This window comes from Oryza sativa, chromosome 3, assembly GCF_034140825.1.
Source record: "Oryza sativa Japonica Group chromosome 3, ASM3414082v1".
NCBI classification, from domain to species: domain Eukaryota; kingdom Viridiplantae; phylum Streptophyta; class Magnoliopsida; order Poales; family Poaceae; genus Oryza; species Oryza sativa.
Genome location: NC_089037.1, coordinates 14,870,507 through 14,884,974, shown reverse-complemented (window position 1 = coordinate 14,884,974; position 14,468 = coordinate 14,870,507). Strand labels below are relative to the sequence as shown.

The 14,468-nt window shown below is 42.2% G+C and overlaps 1 protein-coding gene across 1 annotated transcript; it reads right to left on the bottom strand.

The window, feature by feature from the left end:
- Positions 1–2,524: 2,524 nt before the first annotated feature.
- LOC4332932 (pyruvate dehydrogenase (acetyl-transferring) kinase, mitochondrial) lies at positions 2,525–6,702 on the bottom strand. The gene is made up of 6 exons (XM_015777818.2): positions 6,287–6,702; positions 5,056–5,317; positions 4,363–4,543; positions 3,888–4,035; positions 3,136–3,340; positions 2,525–2,872 (listed from the first exon to the last, which is right to left on the bottom strand). The coding sequence occupies exons 1-6, from the start codon at positions 6,527–6,529 to the stop codon at positions 2,814–2,816; spliced, it is 1,098 nt and encodes a 365-aa protein (XP_015633304.1). The 5' UTR covers positions 6,530–6,702; the 3' UTR covers positions 2,525–2,813.
- Positions 6,703–14,468: the final 7,766 nt, after the last annotated feature.

Below are 14,468 nucleotides of genomic sequence, written 5' to 3'. Positions count from 1 at the left end.
TGTTTGAATGATCAGTAACCGAAAACTTTGACATTGTGCTACCGACAATAAATAAGTGATAAAACTTAATTATAGTAAATTCATTGTATTACATGAGAGATATGTAGTGGAAATTTATTCATCAAATTTGAGTACAGTTACAATTATGAATAGGCGGTTTTTATAGACGATCTAAGGAGATAGTTCGTGTTGAATATATGTATTCTACTAGAATAATGGTTGGACATAAAACCGTGATAATGCTATTGGATAGAGTCCATGTGTAACTCTTGACCTACGCTGGTATTTTAGAGCGCATGCATGTTGTCAGTGTGCCAACAAAGGATACATATGCTTTGACTAAAAATGCATCCATAACTGTGTTCTTCAGTATGGATTGGAAACTAACCCTTCGTACACATAAAATAGAGCGACAGATTGACACATGGTTAAGTAACTTCAGATAAAAAGACCTCTAGAAATGAATTAATATGATTGTTTTAAACAACTTTCCTATATAATTTTTGTTTAGGGCATGTTTAGATCCTCTGGCAAAATTTTTCACCATGTCACATCAAATGTTTGAACACATTCATAGAGTATTAAATATAAATGAAAAAAACTAATCACACAAATTGCGTATAAATTGCGAGACGAATCTTTTAAACCTAATTGCTACATGATTTGACAATGTGTTGTTACAGTAAACATTTGCTAATGTCGGATTAATTAGGATTAGTAAATTTGTCTCGTAGTTTACAGACGGAACCTGTAATTTGTTTTGTTATTAGTCTATATTTAATACTTCAAATGTGTATCCGTATATTCGATGTGACACGCCAAAACTTTACACCCATGCACCTAAACACCCCCTTAGAGCAAGTTTAATAGTATAGCCCACTACTAGCTCCAATTCATCTATAGCCAATTCATACAATAGTTGCTTACTATACTATTAATACATGGTCCCACCTGTTATACACACATTGCGTCTTGGAGTCCGCGGTGCAGCTGGCTATAGATCTGTAGCCTGTTACTCTTCTCTCTCATCTTTTATCTCATTAAAATATGTTTATAGCTGGCTAATAATCTGCTATTGTACCTGCTCTTAATACTAGCTTGAAAGCGTGAGTACAGATAACGATAAGTAGTAGGGCAAATTTTGCTACAGGGCATCGCGACTTTGTGGTTTTAGCTGTAGAACACCGCATGGAGTCACTTTTGGGGAAAGACACTCTCAAAATGTGGTTATTTGCCAGGGGACACTCCATTCATTAAATTAATATTTTTGTGCTGACTAAGCGAGAAAGGGGCCTACTTTTTTAAGTGGCATGACCAAATTGCCCTCTTCTCTCTTTCTCTTCCTCCTTTAACAGCGAGGTCGCTACTGAGGCGTTGCAGCGGCGCGTGGGGACGGGCGTGGGCGGCGGCGCGTGGGCGATGGGCGGCGGCGCGCGGGCACACGCGGAAGACGGCGGCGCGTGGGGACAGGCGTGGGCGGCGGCGCGCGGGGACGGACGGCGCCGACAAGGGCGTCGTGTGATGCGGCGGGATGGCGACGGGCGTGGGCGGCGGCGGCGCGCAGGCACACGCGGAAGACGGCGGCGCGCGGGGACGGGCGGCGCCGACGAGGGCGTCGCGTGATGCAGCAGCGGCGGGCGGCGGGATGGTGACGGGCGTGGGCGGTGGCGCGCGGGGACGGGCGGTGCCGACGAGGGCGTCGCGTGATGCGGCGGCGGTGGGCGGCGCTGAGGAGGGCGTTGGACAGCGCCGGGGGGCGGACGCAGCTTGGGGCGGTGGGACGGCGACAAGCGGTGGCGGAGGCTGCTCGGGGTCACTGGTTAGCGCTGTCCGACGGCGGCGGTGGCGAGCAGGATGAGGAAGACGCTCCGGTCAAAGGCGGCGGAGGTGCCACTGCCGCGCCTCTTCCGCTTCTTCATCTCGACCCCGTGAGTTCGATTCGTGGCAAAGCTACGGCGAGGCCGCCGCCGTGGGCGCCGTCGGCGCACGCCGCCTCCCCCTGCGCCAAGTTGGCCGCCCATCCCAGTGCCGAGCTCGTTGCTCGTGGCCGTGGGTGGGGTGAGGATGTTGTCGGCGGTGGGGGTAGAGGAGGCAAGGAGGGAGGTTTGGGGTGGGGGAAGAATATGACAAGTGGGCCCGAGGGCATTTTTGACCTTTTACACTGTTTATCTCTTCTATTGAACCAGAAATTAATATTTTATTGCATAAACAAAATATAACCACATTTTGTCCCTTGGCAAATAACCACATTTTGAGTGTCTTTTTCTAAAAGTGACTACGTGCAGTGTCCTACAGCTAAAACCACAAAGTCGCGATGTCCTGTAGCAAAATTTGCCGTAGTAGAAACATTCACTGCCGAACACATGGCTACCGGCTGCCGCGATAGGAAGGTAAGGTCCGAAGATGTCAGGCTGTTACTTTACTTGGGAGCTAGCAGCCCCCGATTTTTTTTTATCTGAGCAAAACAAGAAATTCCTTTTTTCTAACAATATCCTTGCTTACCCAAATCGCAGAAGCAGAACTCTGAAAAAAAAGATACTCCCCATGCAGAACTCCGAAAACGGACAACTGTACATCACATTTTTCAGGCAGCCACCGAGGGCGAGGGATAACGAGTTCTAATGGCAATGTGAACCAGAGGGGATTCTGAAATCTGAATTATGATCACGCTCCAGCAAACTGGAAGCACATAGAGCTGGCTGGCCTTGGGAACTATGTATTTGCATACCAGCACAGCAATGGTAAAAGCAATAGCATCCTAATTACAGCAGTGGTATCAGAACTGAGGCAAAGGGTTTCCTCCTCCAGATCTCCTAATGCAAGGGCTCCTCCGAATCTCCTAGCCGTGATAGGTGGAGGTAAGCATCGGTTCCTACACAAAAGAGGTAATGACAGTCAATTAGATGATGAAACTGTCTTGTTTATGCAAAATTATGATGATAGTATAACATCTGCATCATGTTTCATGAGTGGTAAGTTCTCACAGCAGTTTATGAAGATTATAGAGAGAGAACGCATGGTAGATGAAAGCCTCCAAATCCCAAGGGTTTTGGGCTTTTGGCCATTACTCTTCTTTACCATATAAAAAAGAAGAGCTTCAATTCACAGGACATAGAAAGTGAACTGTGGACATACCATATCCTTCCATAGAAATGATCTGCAGGTCCCCGCCAAAATATCGAGCATAAAGACGGCTAATCGGGATCCCATAGCCGTACCCGGCCATGGTCACTCCTTCGTTACGGCCATCCAGATCAGGTGGGTTTTCTGCTGTGCTGTAGAGATATGTGAAAATTCTCGAGAGACCACTTCTGGGTATTCCACCACCTTCATCACTAATCTGCACCAAAAAGGTTCTAACTGAAATAGGCGTACCTATAATAAATACATTGGGTAACTGCAAATAATTAAACTATCAAAGATAGATAAACCCGTAATATCTTTTTGTAATCTCATATACATAAGAACTATCTATATAAAAAGTCACAACAAAGCTATCATACGCGGAGAAACTAGGAAAGAGAGAAGAACATGAAAAATAAAGGGAGAAATGGGTGATGCTTTCACATAAAAACTGACCCAATTTTCTGTAACAGTAATGACCTTATTACTATCAGCACAGAATAACGATCACTTTAGAAAATGCAGCAGAACTTGCTATGCTATTGCAACACCAGTCTTTCTTTAAACAGAAACTGCAAGACCAAAGTGACCACCATACTATTTAAATAAACTCAAAACCATATTTAAAAATAGCTCAGAATTTCTAATCACTACTGTGTATTGTTTACACATCAATAAAAATTGCGAAAACTGATATCTGCTAGCATGATTTGAGTCCAGAAAACACTTCAAAGTCAGCATAATTCTTGGGGAAGGAGTCATACCTTGATTGTTACGTCCTCTGCTCCATCAGCGACTATGATTCTAACAGGAGGCGCATGCTTATCAGAGTTCATATATCGTTCCTGTACTGCACGGAGGGAATTCTTCACCAATTCAAACATCATCAGTTGTAGATGTAGTTTAACATATCTGAAATCAAGAAGGCAAAGCAGTTCAGGACAACTGTTTTAATACTTCCTGTCCTTCAGCCATATTCTGATTAAAATTCAGTATAGAGGTTGTTCAGCTAGAGTGGTTTCTGACAAACAGAAATAAGGCCAAAAAATGTGATTTGTGCATGGACTAGTAAGCAGAGCAGCTTAGTTGACAATTGCGTAGAAGTCATGGAAGATTTAAATGACAACAGAAACTAGGTGGCCAACAAATATTTCTAATAGCAAAGAAGAACTAACAATGAAGTGCTATTAAATCAAATTAAACAAAAACATGTAGCAAGTATTTAAATCAGGGATTTACGGAAATGTGAAATCTGGGTCTCCATATATGTTCACATCAGGGGCTGATCCATATTCCCTCATGCAAATAGCACGTGCATCTTCAGTAGCATGTTGAGCCACCAGCATGGGGGATAATCTTTTGCTTATGAGTCCAATAACACCAGGTTCTGGATCAGGCTCATGCAAAGCAACATGCTGCCCTGAAATCAAGCAAGTTAGTACAACTCAGTAAAAAAAAGTGCAGTAGCAATTGTCACTTATTTGTTATGTTAGCATCACTTTCACATCAAAAAAAGAAAAACAATTTCTTCCATTCATAAATAAAGTAAAAAAGGATTATTCTTATTGACATGTAACCGTAAATGGTTGATAGCTGCTCTGTGGTAACTTTAGTTTCTGGACAAGAAGCTAGAACGATATGATTGAGTATCCTCTAATCACCACATTCTGAGGAAAAAGACATCCTGATTGGACATTACAGCTATTGCTGCTCTAATATAGCCAACATGTTATACCAAAATAAATAAAATATTCATGTGCAAAGAAAAACTATATTTTCCAGATTGTTAAGTGCTGACAAGGCTTTTAGCCAGTTTTATCCAGCAGGCAAGGGCCAAGGAATATCAATGGCCTAAAAGTAAGGCCATTATATTAGTAGATAGATTCCATTTCCATCATCATTTAATAAATACTTCATGCGGAATCTGCTAACCTATCAGCATGCGGATCCCAATCCTTGACATGTAGAAGCGGTCGAGGAACTGATGGATCTCATCAATGCCAGGGGGAAAGGCCTTTGTGCCACCCAGGTCTTTCTTCAGCTGCCGCACACCCAACGCCATGGTGGGCACCACATTGTTGTGCCGCACTCGAATCATCTTGATCATCTCGGTGAATGCAAGCTCATCATCCCGGTTCCTCACCTCCGGGAAGCACCGTAAGTCGCGGAATGAGTCCAAATACCAATCTCTCACCTTCACAGTGGAGAAAGACCAAAAGTTAGTCCTGCAAATGGATCTTTCCCTGGCAAGAACATAATGACTCAACTTTGCAAATCCTCCTAGAAAATTTACAATTTGACAAGTTCAGGGCCTTTAGATTGGCCGAGCTGATAATTTCGAGGAGTCAATGCGTCTTTTAAAAAAAGACACTAGCGATTTAAGCAAGTTGGCGAGAAGGAACCTAACAAATTCCTCTAGTCCTAAAACACAGCTGTGCTACACTACTTCCGAAGAACTGAAACGACCAAACAAATGGAAAATTTAGCAAAATTTGAAAAGCTGGCTGGGATTGAACAAGAAGATTTCGGTGATGTTATTTCAAGCGAATGATATGAAAGAGTGTGACATTTAAACTACTCTACAGTGTTAGTCGAGAATTGACGGTCACCACTCACAAAAATCTGCGTAATTAAACGAAAGCAACACAACAGATAAAATTTGGTTTTCCGTAAAAAAAACAGATACTACTATAATTTAGAAGGACCAATTTAATTTGTTATTCCCCAACAAATGAGGCCGTCTCAACACTGGCCATCTCTCCCGTTCCTCCTCCAAAAAAAACTCACCAAAAAGAGGAATGGAGCGGGGTGATAATTTATTAAAATTTTAACAATCGAGTTGGAAGAACATATCACTAAATCCTAACAGAACAGTTTTTATTTTTAAAAATGGTCGCAAATAAACATCCCAGTAGATTAACCAATACTCCTACTAGAAAGCTAGTACTACTACTTTTAGCAAATGGGAAAAAAAAGAACTTCATAGAAAATCCCAGTCCCAAATCGGATTTCTCCAAAAGGAGAGCAAAAAAAAAAAATCTTCCCGAAAAGTCGAGGCACTGGTTGGCCCAAATCTAGAGAGAAACGCAAAGCGGTGGAGCACTCCTCATCCTCCTCTCATCCTCTCTGGTGGGGAAAGAAAAGAGAGGAGGGGGGTGGTCACCTTGAGGATGGCGGGCTTGGTGGAGAGGCCGAAGGGGAGGGAGTCGAGGTCGAGCGCGCGGCGGGCGATGCGGATGGGGAGCTCCCTGCGCAGGAACTGCGCCGACCGCAGCAGGTTCCTCTCCGTGGGGCGCGCCCCGAACTCCATCATGTACCGCAGCGTCACCCCCGTCTGCCTCATCCCTCCCCACCGCGCCACCTCCTCCGCCACCGCCCTCGCCGCCGGCTCCGAGTACGCCATCATCCCCCCACCCACCCCCACTCCCTCCCTACCGACAACAGCACCACCCCGCGGCGCCCCTGGACCGGCGGCGCATCGGCCGGCCGGCGTCGTACGGACGACGAAGGGAGGAGCTGCGGCGAAAGCGAGAAAACGCAGCCGCGAAAACGGGAGCCGCGTGAGCGCGTGGAAGAAGCAGCAGCGGGGGAGGAGCTTTGGGCTACTAGAAGAGCGCGGTGGCGGTGGGCCCCACCTCGTCAGCGGGGGGAGGGTGGTGGGGCCCAGGGCGCGGATTCCTGGGATGGCGTAGGGTACAGACTACAGTAGGGGGTGCGCGTGGTCCCCGTGGTATGCGATGCCGCCGCGACGGGACGTTTGAGGAAGGAATCTAGCGGGGGGCGCCGGTGTCTCTGACAGGTGGGGTCACCGTCGACGTGGCGAATCGTGCGTGGGTCTTTGGGATAATCTCCATGATGTCTGGCTCTGTGGCTGCTGGATCGTGTGATTGTAGGAAACTAAACAGTGTGTTTTGTAAAAGAAAAAGAAGTTAGAAAAGTAATTTAAAATCGTATTGATTCATTTCGTAACTATTCTTAATTAAATATGTGCTAATTAGCTACCCCACTTTATGTATTGAAGAAGAAATTCCTAACCTTATCTTCCGAGCACATGCCATAATTAAGCACATATAAATGCTCCGGTAATTTTGTTTCACTTTAAGTTGATCGACGATGTAGACATTTGTAGAGAGTGTGTGAGTGAAGATGCATGCACACCATCTGCCACTTGTTGGGGGATGGATTTTGCGGGATGACTCGGACGGATGGATGGGCCACGCCGGATCGACTTGGCCGGCCCCAGCCGGTCCAAAACGGTGGATGCAGCTGCTTGTTTTCCCCCATCGGTGGGGACAAGGGATCGCCACGTCACTTGTCCGTGTCGTGTCATAAAAAAAAAAAAGAACACCATCTTTACACGGACATGCATGCATCAAAGCGTGTGTATCTTCCTGTCGCCTTTGCAAACGAACTCTCGATTCGATCAATTTTGACGACGCATAGATTTTTTTGATCAGATCATTACCAGCTTAACATATGCTCCCTCCGTCCCATGATTTAAGGGATTTTGATTTTTTATTTGTACTCTTTGATCGCTCGTCTTATTTAAAAAAAATTATGCAAATATAAAAAACAAAAAATTGTGCTTAAAATACTTTGGATAATAAAGTAAGTAAAAAAATAAATAATAATTCTAAAATTTTTTAAATAAAACGAGTGGTTAAACAGTGCAATCTCTTGTATTATGAGACGGAATGAGCACTCTACTTACGCAGCTTAACTACATGGATCTTTTGCATTGGACTTGTATATATATAAAGGAGTTGTAGTTGTCTGTTGTGACCAAATTTAAGATGTGCGTTTGGTCAGAGATAGGAGTATTCGAATTGGCCTTCGATTGTCAAATTTTGTGTAAATTTGCGTGTGAGGTGTGACGCTGTTGGTATAAAGAGCAGGAGCAAAAATACAAGTTGATTTCAGTCAGTACTTTTTAATAAGACTCTCGATTTCAGTCAGGTTTGTTTATCTTATGCTAATCAAGTATACTCGTGGAGATGCTAACTAGTATACTGATGAGTTACGAACCTACTTTGGGGTCTGGTAGGTCGAGTCGCATTACTTAGCCTTTTGTTAACCATTTCATGGGTTGCTGACAGCCTGACACTACTATAAAATATATTTTTCTCAACGTAGATGTCTGATTTCCACAGACAGACATAACCCTTAAAGTCAAATGACCGCCTACAAAAATATAAATCAGGATGAAGTTTGCTGTCGGACCACTTAAGCGACGCCTGCGAAAATCATTTTCGCAGGCGGACCACTCAAACCGCATCTGCGAAAATGGTACCTACCCCAAAAATTTATAAGTCTTATCTTCTCCTCCACCCCTCCCCATCACTTATTTCCCTCACTCAGCTCTCTCTCTTCCTCAAACACTTTCCCCTCCCCTCAACATGCGTCTGGGCGCCCCCTCCCCTCCCTCCCTCTACCGGCGGCGGCGGCGACGACGGCTCGGCTGCGGCGGCTCCCCTCCCACCTCCCTCCCAGATCTGGCCGGAGGAGGGAGGGGCAGGTCGGCAGGGGCGGTGGCGGCGGCTCCCCTCCCCCCTCCCTCCCAGATCTGGCCGGAGGAGGGAGGGAGGAGGCCAGCGGGGGCGGTGGCGGTGACGACGGCGTGGGGCGGCGGCGACGACGACGACGCCCGGCGCGGCTCCGGCCAGGGGAGGGCGGCGGCAGCAAGGCGCGTGGCGGCAGCGCCCGCGATTTTTTTTTGCTTTTTCAACGCATTTTCGCAGGCGGGCCATTGCCATTGCCCCGACTGCGAAAATCATCAATCGTTGGGCTACAGGCGGGCCTCCCCTCCGCCTGAAAAAATCGCTTTTGGCCGCTTGCAAAAATACTTTTTCTAGTAGTGTGACACGCAGTTCATCTTTTTCAGACTGCTAGGAGTTGATTTCAGATTACAACTCTGCTAATTAACAACAGCCTTCATGTGCTTAATAATCAGCTAGTCTGTTATTGTCTATTTTCTATAACTAACAAAGTTGAAGATTTATCGTGAAGATGTATGAAAGGCTCACAAGATACATGTTAAACATCTGAAGAAGTTGATGCCAAACTATAACTTCACATGGCCACTCACATGAACGCTATATTTGATTATGCCTGCGTACGTGTGTACCATTAGTTGCCAAGATTCGGGGACACGGACCGAATGAAAATTTATATATATATATATATATATATATATATATATATATATATATATATATATATATATATATATATATATATATATATATATATATATATATATATATATATATATATATATATATATATATATATATATATATATATATATATATATATATATATATATATATATATATATTGACCCTTGACTTACCTCAGCTAGCTGAAACACTTGTATGATCATAAATAGTGAAAATTAGTGCTTTCATTGTAAAAAGGCTCCACTTTCATATTTCTTTCAGAACAGGAGATAGATAAAGTTCTTTCCTGAGGGTGACATTGCAGCTAATCATTCCTTTTTTATGACGCTATTCGTGATTATGGCTGACAACCGAGGTCTGCATAGCGAGACATAGCTCTCTCGTTACTCAATTTCAACTTAAAACATTCTTTTGAAATAATCAGCCTAATTAAAAAAAACAAAATAAGTGGCCATCAAGTAAACTGCACAAGAAAACTAGCCTGTTAAGTCACGCATTTACGTAACTATGACCTATATTTTATATGTAATATCAGAATGTTAATTATTTGGATAAATACATGTAGGTTTTTAAGACGCATGGTGTTTGCGCGACATAACTGTTGTGTATATTGAGTATTTAACACGTAATAATTAATTAGCTTAGATAATTCTTAAGCTATTTTCTGTAATTTATTGCTATTTTATCATATCTAGTACATCTTTTGTACAAATTTAGAAGAGGAACATTTATATAAATAAGTTGAACATAAAGCGTCAACTGTCAACTTCTGGTTTTAGCGAGTTTAATATTAATTGCTAGAATTAAAATTAATTATATGGGTATACATTTTTAAACTTGTACACAATTTTTAGTTATTATAATTTGCAATAGTTCAAATTGGACAAGTATTATATGGCCAATGCAACAATACACATCTCAAAGAACAAACAAAGCAAATATCATCAGGCATTAAGTGAAACTCCATGGTTGAGTAAATCAGCAAATAATCAGGTAATTCATTGTCAGATACTACCTCCGTTCCAAAATACTTGTCACTTTGAGTTTTTTTTTAACTTTTGATCATTTCTCTTATTAAAAATATATGAAATTATTATTTATTTTGTTTGTGATTTGCTTTGTTATCAATAATACTCTAAGTATAACTTATCAATTTTTATATTTGCACTAATTTTTCAAATAAAACGAATAGTCAAATGTTACAAAGAAAAAGTCAAAGTGACAACTAAACTAGGATGGAGGTAGTACAAAATTAAGGGCCATTGCCTCAGCAGCAGGAGGAGGAGGCAGTTAGGTCATTCCTAACCCAATGACTAGGATGGTGTCCATAGTATTAAATAAGTTGCCACATAGAATAAAAAATGACGTAGCAAGTGAATAAATGAGGAAAGAGAAGGAAACCATGTCTTGAATAAGACATGGTTTATACATAACATCCAAGACATCATGTGAGATAAGTAGCATTAAATTTAAGTATAAAATAGTGGCGTTTGCATTGGAAGATTAGTTTCTAGTACTAGTTTCTTGATGATATGGAGTTTATGGAAACTATGCCTAGCGTCTTGGGTTGAGAATGACTTTAGCTGTGGACATTCTGGTTTTCCTCTATCCAAGGTCTCGGAGAAAGTGGATTTGATTACAAGTTTTATTGTAGGTGCAAGTCTTTTGCGAAGGTAAGCTGCGACTTGACGAGCATGGTGATGCACTGAGCTAATATTTGATTTATTATATCCAAAGGCATCATTCCACATTGCTTGAAGTGTATCAACAGTTGATAACTCCAGCCCAGGGGTGTTTTTAATTTCAGCGATACGAACAAGAAATTCAAGCTGGCCTATAGACAGGTAAACATGCTACAATTTGAGCATAAAAGCATTCTCTAGAGTCTCCTTGTCTATGAACAATAGCTTAAATATAAAAACAAAATTAAGTTGCCATCAAGTAACCTTCTTGTAGAGTTTAGTGTCGGAGTACAAAATGTTCATCATTAGAATCCCACAAAATGTTCAAGACTAACCAGTGGTATTATCCAGAGTCATTTTTTTGACTGGGCAAAAACCCAAAGAAACACCAAGCCTGTCGAAGCCATGTGTCCAGCATAGCAGGTGCACCAATGAAGAAGAAATTAAGAAACACAATAAGAAATTAACAACACAAAGCTTTGTTGCAGGTGAAAGCCTTTCATGAAGGTAACTAGCTGCAATTTGACGAAAATGGTGCTCTAAGCTGATGCTTGATTCGTATGACGTATCCAAAGATATCATTCCACGGTGCTTCGACTGTATCAACAGTTAATAGCTCCGCGATATGTGCAAGAAATTCAGGTTGCTCTATGGCCCCTTTGTATCCTGTAACAAGGACACCCTTCAGATGGCTGTACTGAAACGGAGAAAAGCTCCTCAAAATCATAGGTTCATTGTCGAATGGCCATAAAGCAGAAATGCAAAACTGCAACAATTCAAATTTAATAGGATCATTGGGGTTACAACTGAATTTTATAGTCAAAGAAATAAACCAGATGACGGCTATCAAATAGATAACATACATAACCACGTCTAAACTTAACTGCTTCATCCTCAAAAAGAAAAAAAAACCTTAGGGGTTGTTTGGTTTACTCCAGAGGTTGCCGCACCTCATGTTAGGCAAGTTTTACCAAGTTAGTCTATTGTTTCGTTCATAGTCACACTTGTGGCAAGATTCCTTCTCATCCATTATGGCTCCATATGTCATCAACTCAACAAAGTGTGGCACAATCCTATTTTGTTAGCTAAGGTGCGGGTCACTATTTGTAAGCCACAACTTAGGTAAGTATGGCATAAAAGTATGGTCAATAGTGGTAAAATTAGTATAGCATCCAAACATCTCCTTAGTGTTTCACCCTCACCGGCTCAAACATGACGGAGTGGCAGCGGTTCTGCCGCCGGGACGGAACGGAATCGAACGGATAGAAGAGGTTTATCATTGGAGGCCCAATGGTGAGACTGTTCTTTTATGAGCCCAAAAATAAGATATGGCCCATTACACCCGACTCTATCCCTCCTTTCCTTTTTTTTCTTGAGATTTTTTTCCAGCTTACATATGATATATTGGCTTGTAGGATTGATTCAAAAGAACTTCTTAGGGCCCCTTTGATTTGGAGGAAAAACATAGGAATTTTAGAGGATTTTAATTCTATAGGAAAATTTTCTATAAAGCCATTTGAAACAAAGGATTGAATCCTATCCAATCCTTTGAAATTCCTATGGAATGGACAATCTTATAGAGATTTTGGAGGAAATTTAGCAAGAGTTTCAACCTCTTGCTAACTTTCCTTTGAGTCTATCTCTCTCATCCAATTCATGTGTTTTTCCTGTGGTTCAATCAAACGGTCATTCCTGTGTTTTTCCTGCGTTTTGCAATCCTCTGTTTTACACTTACATTCCTATCAAAATCCTATGTTTTTCATATTACTACGTTTTCTCAATCCTGCGATTCAAAGGGGGCCTTAGGATAGGAAAAACCCTTCATATTTTAGGGCCCCTTTGAATCGTAGGAATGAAAAAACAGAGGAATAGGAAAAACACAGGATTCTGACAGGAATACAATTGTAAAACAGAGGATTGCAAAACACAGGAAAAACACAGGAATGGCCGTTTGATTGGACCACAGGAAAAACGCAGGAATCAGATGAGAGAGATAGACTCAGAGGAAATGTTCCAAAAGGTTAGACCTCTTGCTAACTTTCCTCCAAAATGTGCATAGGATTACCCATTCCATAGGAATTTTAAAGGATTGGATATGATTCAATCCTTTGTCTCAAAGGCCTTCATAGGATTTTTTTCCATAGGATTGAAATCCTCCAAAATTCCTACATTTTTCCTACAAATCAAAGGGGCCCTTAGAGGATTTCTAGCATGAGGTCTGGCCTCATTTTTTTTCAAATTCTTTCAAAAATTCCAAACATCTACTACTATTTTGAGTAATTTTATGGTTTTATCTGCCGCAGGATTCAATGGACCAAGATATACAATTTTTTTCCTATTTCAGTAATTTTAGATTCTTACGTTCCAAAATAGCCCTAACATATCAGGGCAATAGCACTACAAGCTATGGGGCCCATACCCATAGCCCAAAGTCACAGCTCAAAGATACTCACCCCACAGAGCAAGCACCCATATATTATGTGCATAGAGACACTGATGAAGAGTACCAAGCCCACAGTGGGCGTTACCCAACAATGCGCGAGGTCACGGGAGGGGCAAAGAAATTTTCCTCACCTACCCCTCCTAGAGCGAGGGTCGACCCTATCCATTCGACGATTCCAGCCATTCCTCTCGTCTCTCCGCCTCGCCCTCCTCTCGCCGCGCCTCCTCCCACTCCGCCGCACACGCCGTCGCCTCCTCCTAGCCGCGCGTGCTCGCGTCGAAGGGCAGGTACTGCGTCGCTATGTGTGGGGACGAGGTACAAAGCGTGGGTGCGGTCTCCCCCTCCACCTCAGCGAAACTCATGCGTGGCAGGGTGTAGCACCGATCCACCGTGGAGCGCTGTGAAAGGCCTCAACCGTTTCTTTTCTTTTTCTTCCATGCCTAATGGATTTAGCTTGTGTTTTCAAGGGTAAGGTTGAGCATTATCCAAAATAAAGGGTAAGGTTGAGATTTGGGATATTGTTGTTGTTACCAAAAATATTAATTATGCTGACTATTCAAGGCTAAAAAGTCATTTAGTACGTTTCAGACAGGCAAAATCCTAAAATGCAAGTTTGTGAAAACCCTTCGTACGGAAGAAGATTATTTTCTCCGTCTCAAAATATTACCACATATAATGGAACGGTAGGAACGGAGTAATTAGTAGAAGAAAGAAAGAAAAATTAAGGGCCCACTTAAATCGCAGGATTGGAAAAAAACATAGGAGTAGAAAAAACATAGAAATAAAATGTCATATTTATTGGATTACTATGGATTTTAAAACACAATAAAGTCTCCAAACTATTGTTTGATTAGCACACAGGAAAAACGCAGGAAGGAATCTTAGACACATGAAGAGGAAAACATGGTGAAACCTCATGCTTATTTTCCTTCAAAATTGCTTTAGTAAGATTCATTTCATAGGAACAATCCTTTAATCCTTTGTTTCAAAGGAATCTATAGGATTATTTCTTATAGGATAAAATCCTCTATAATTTATATG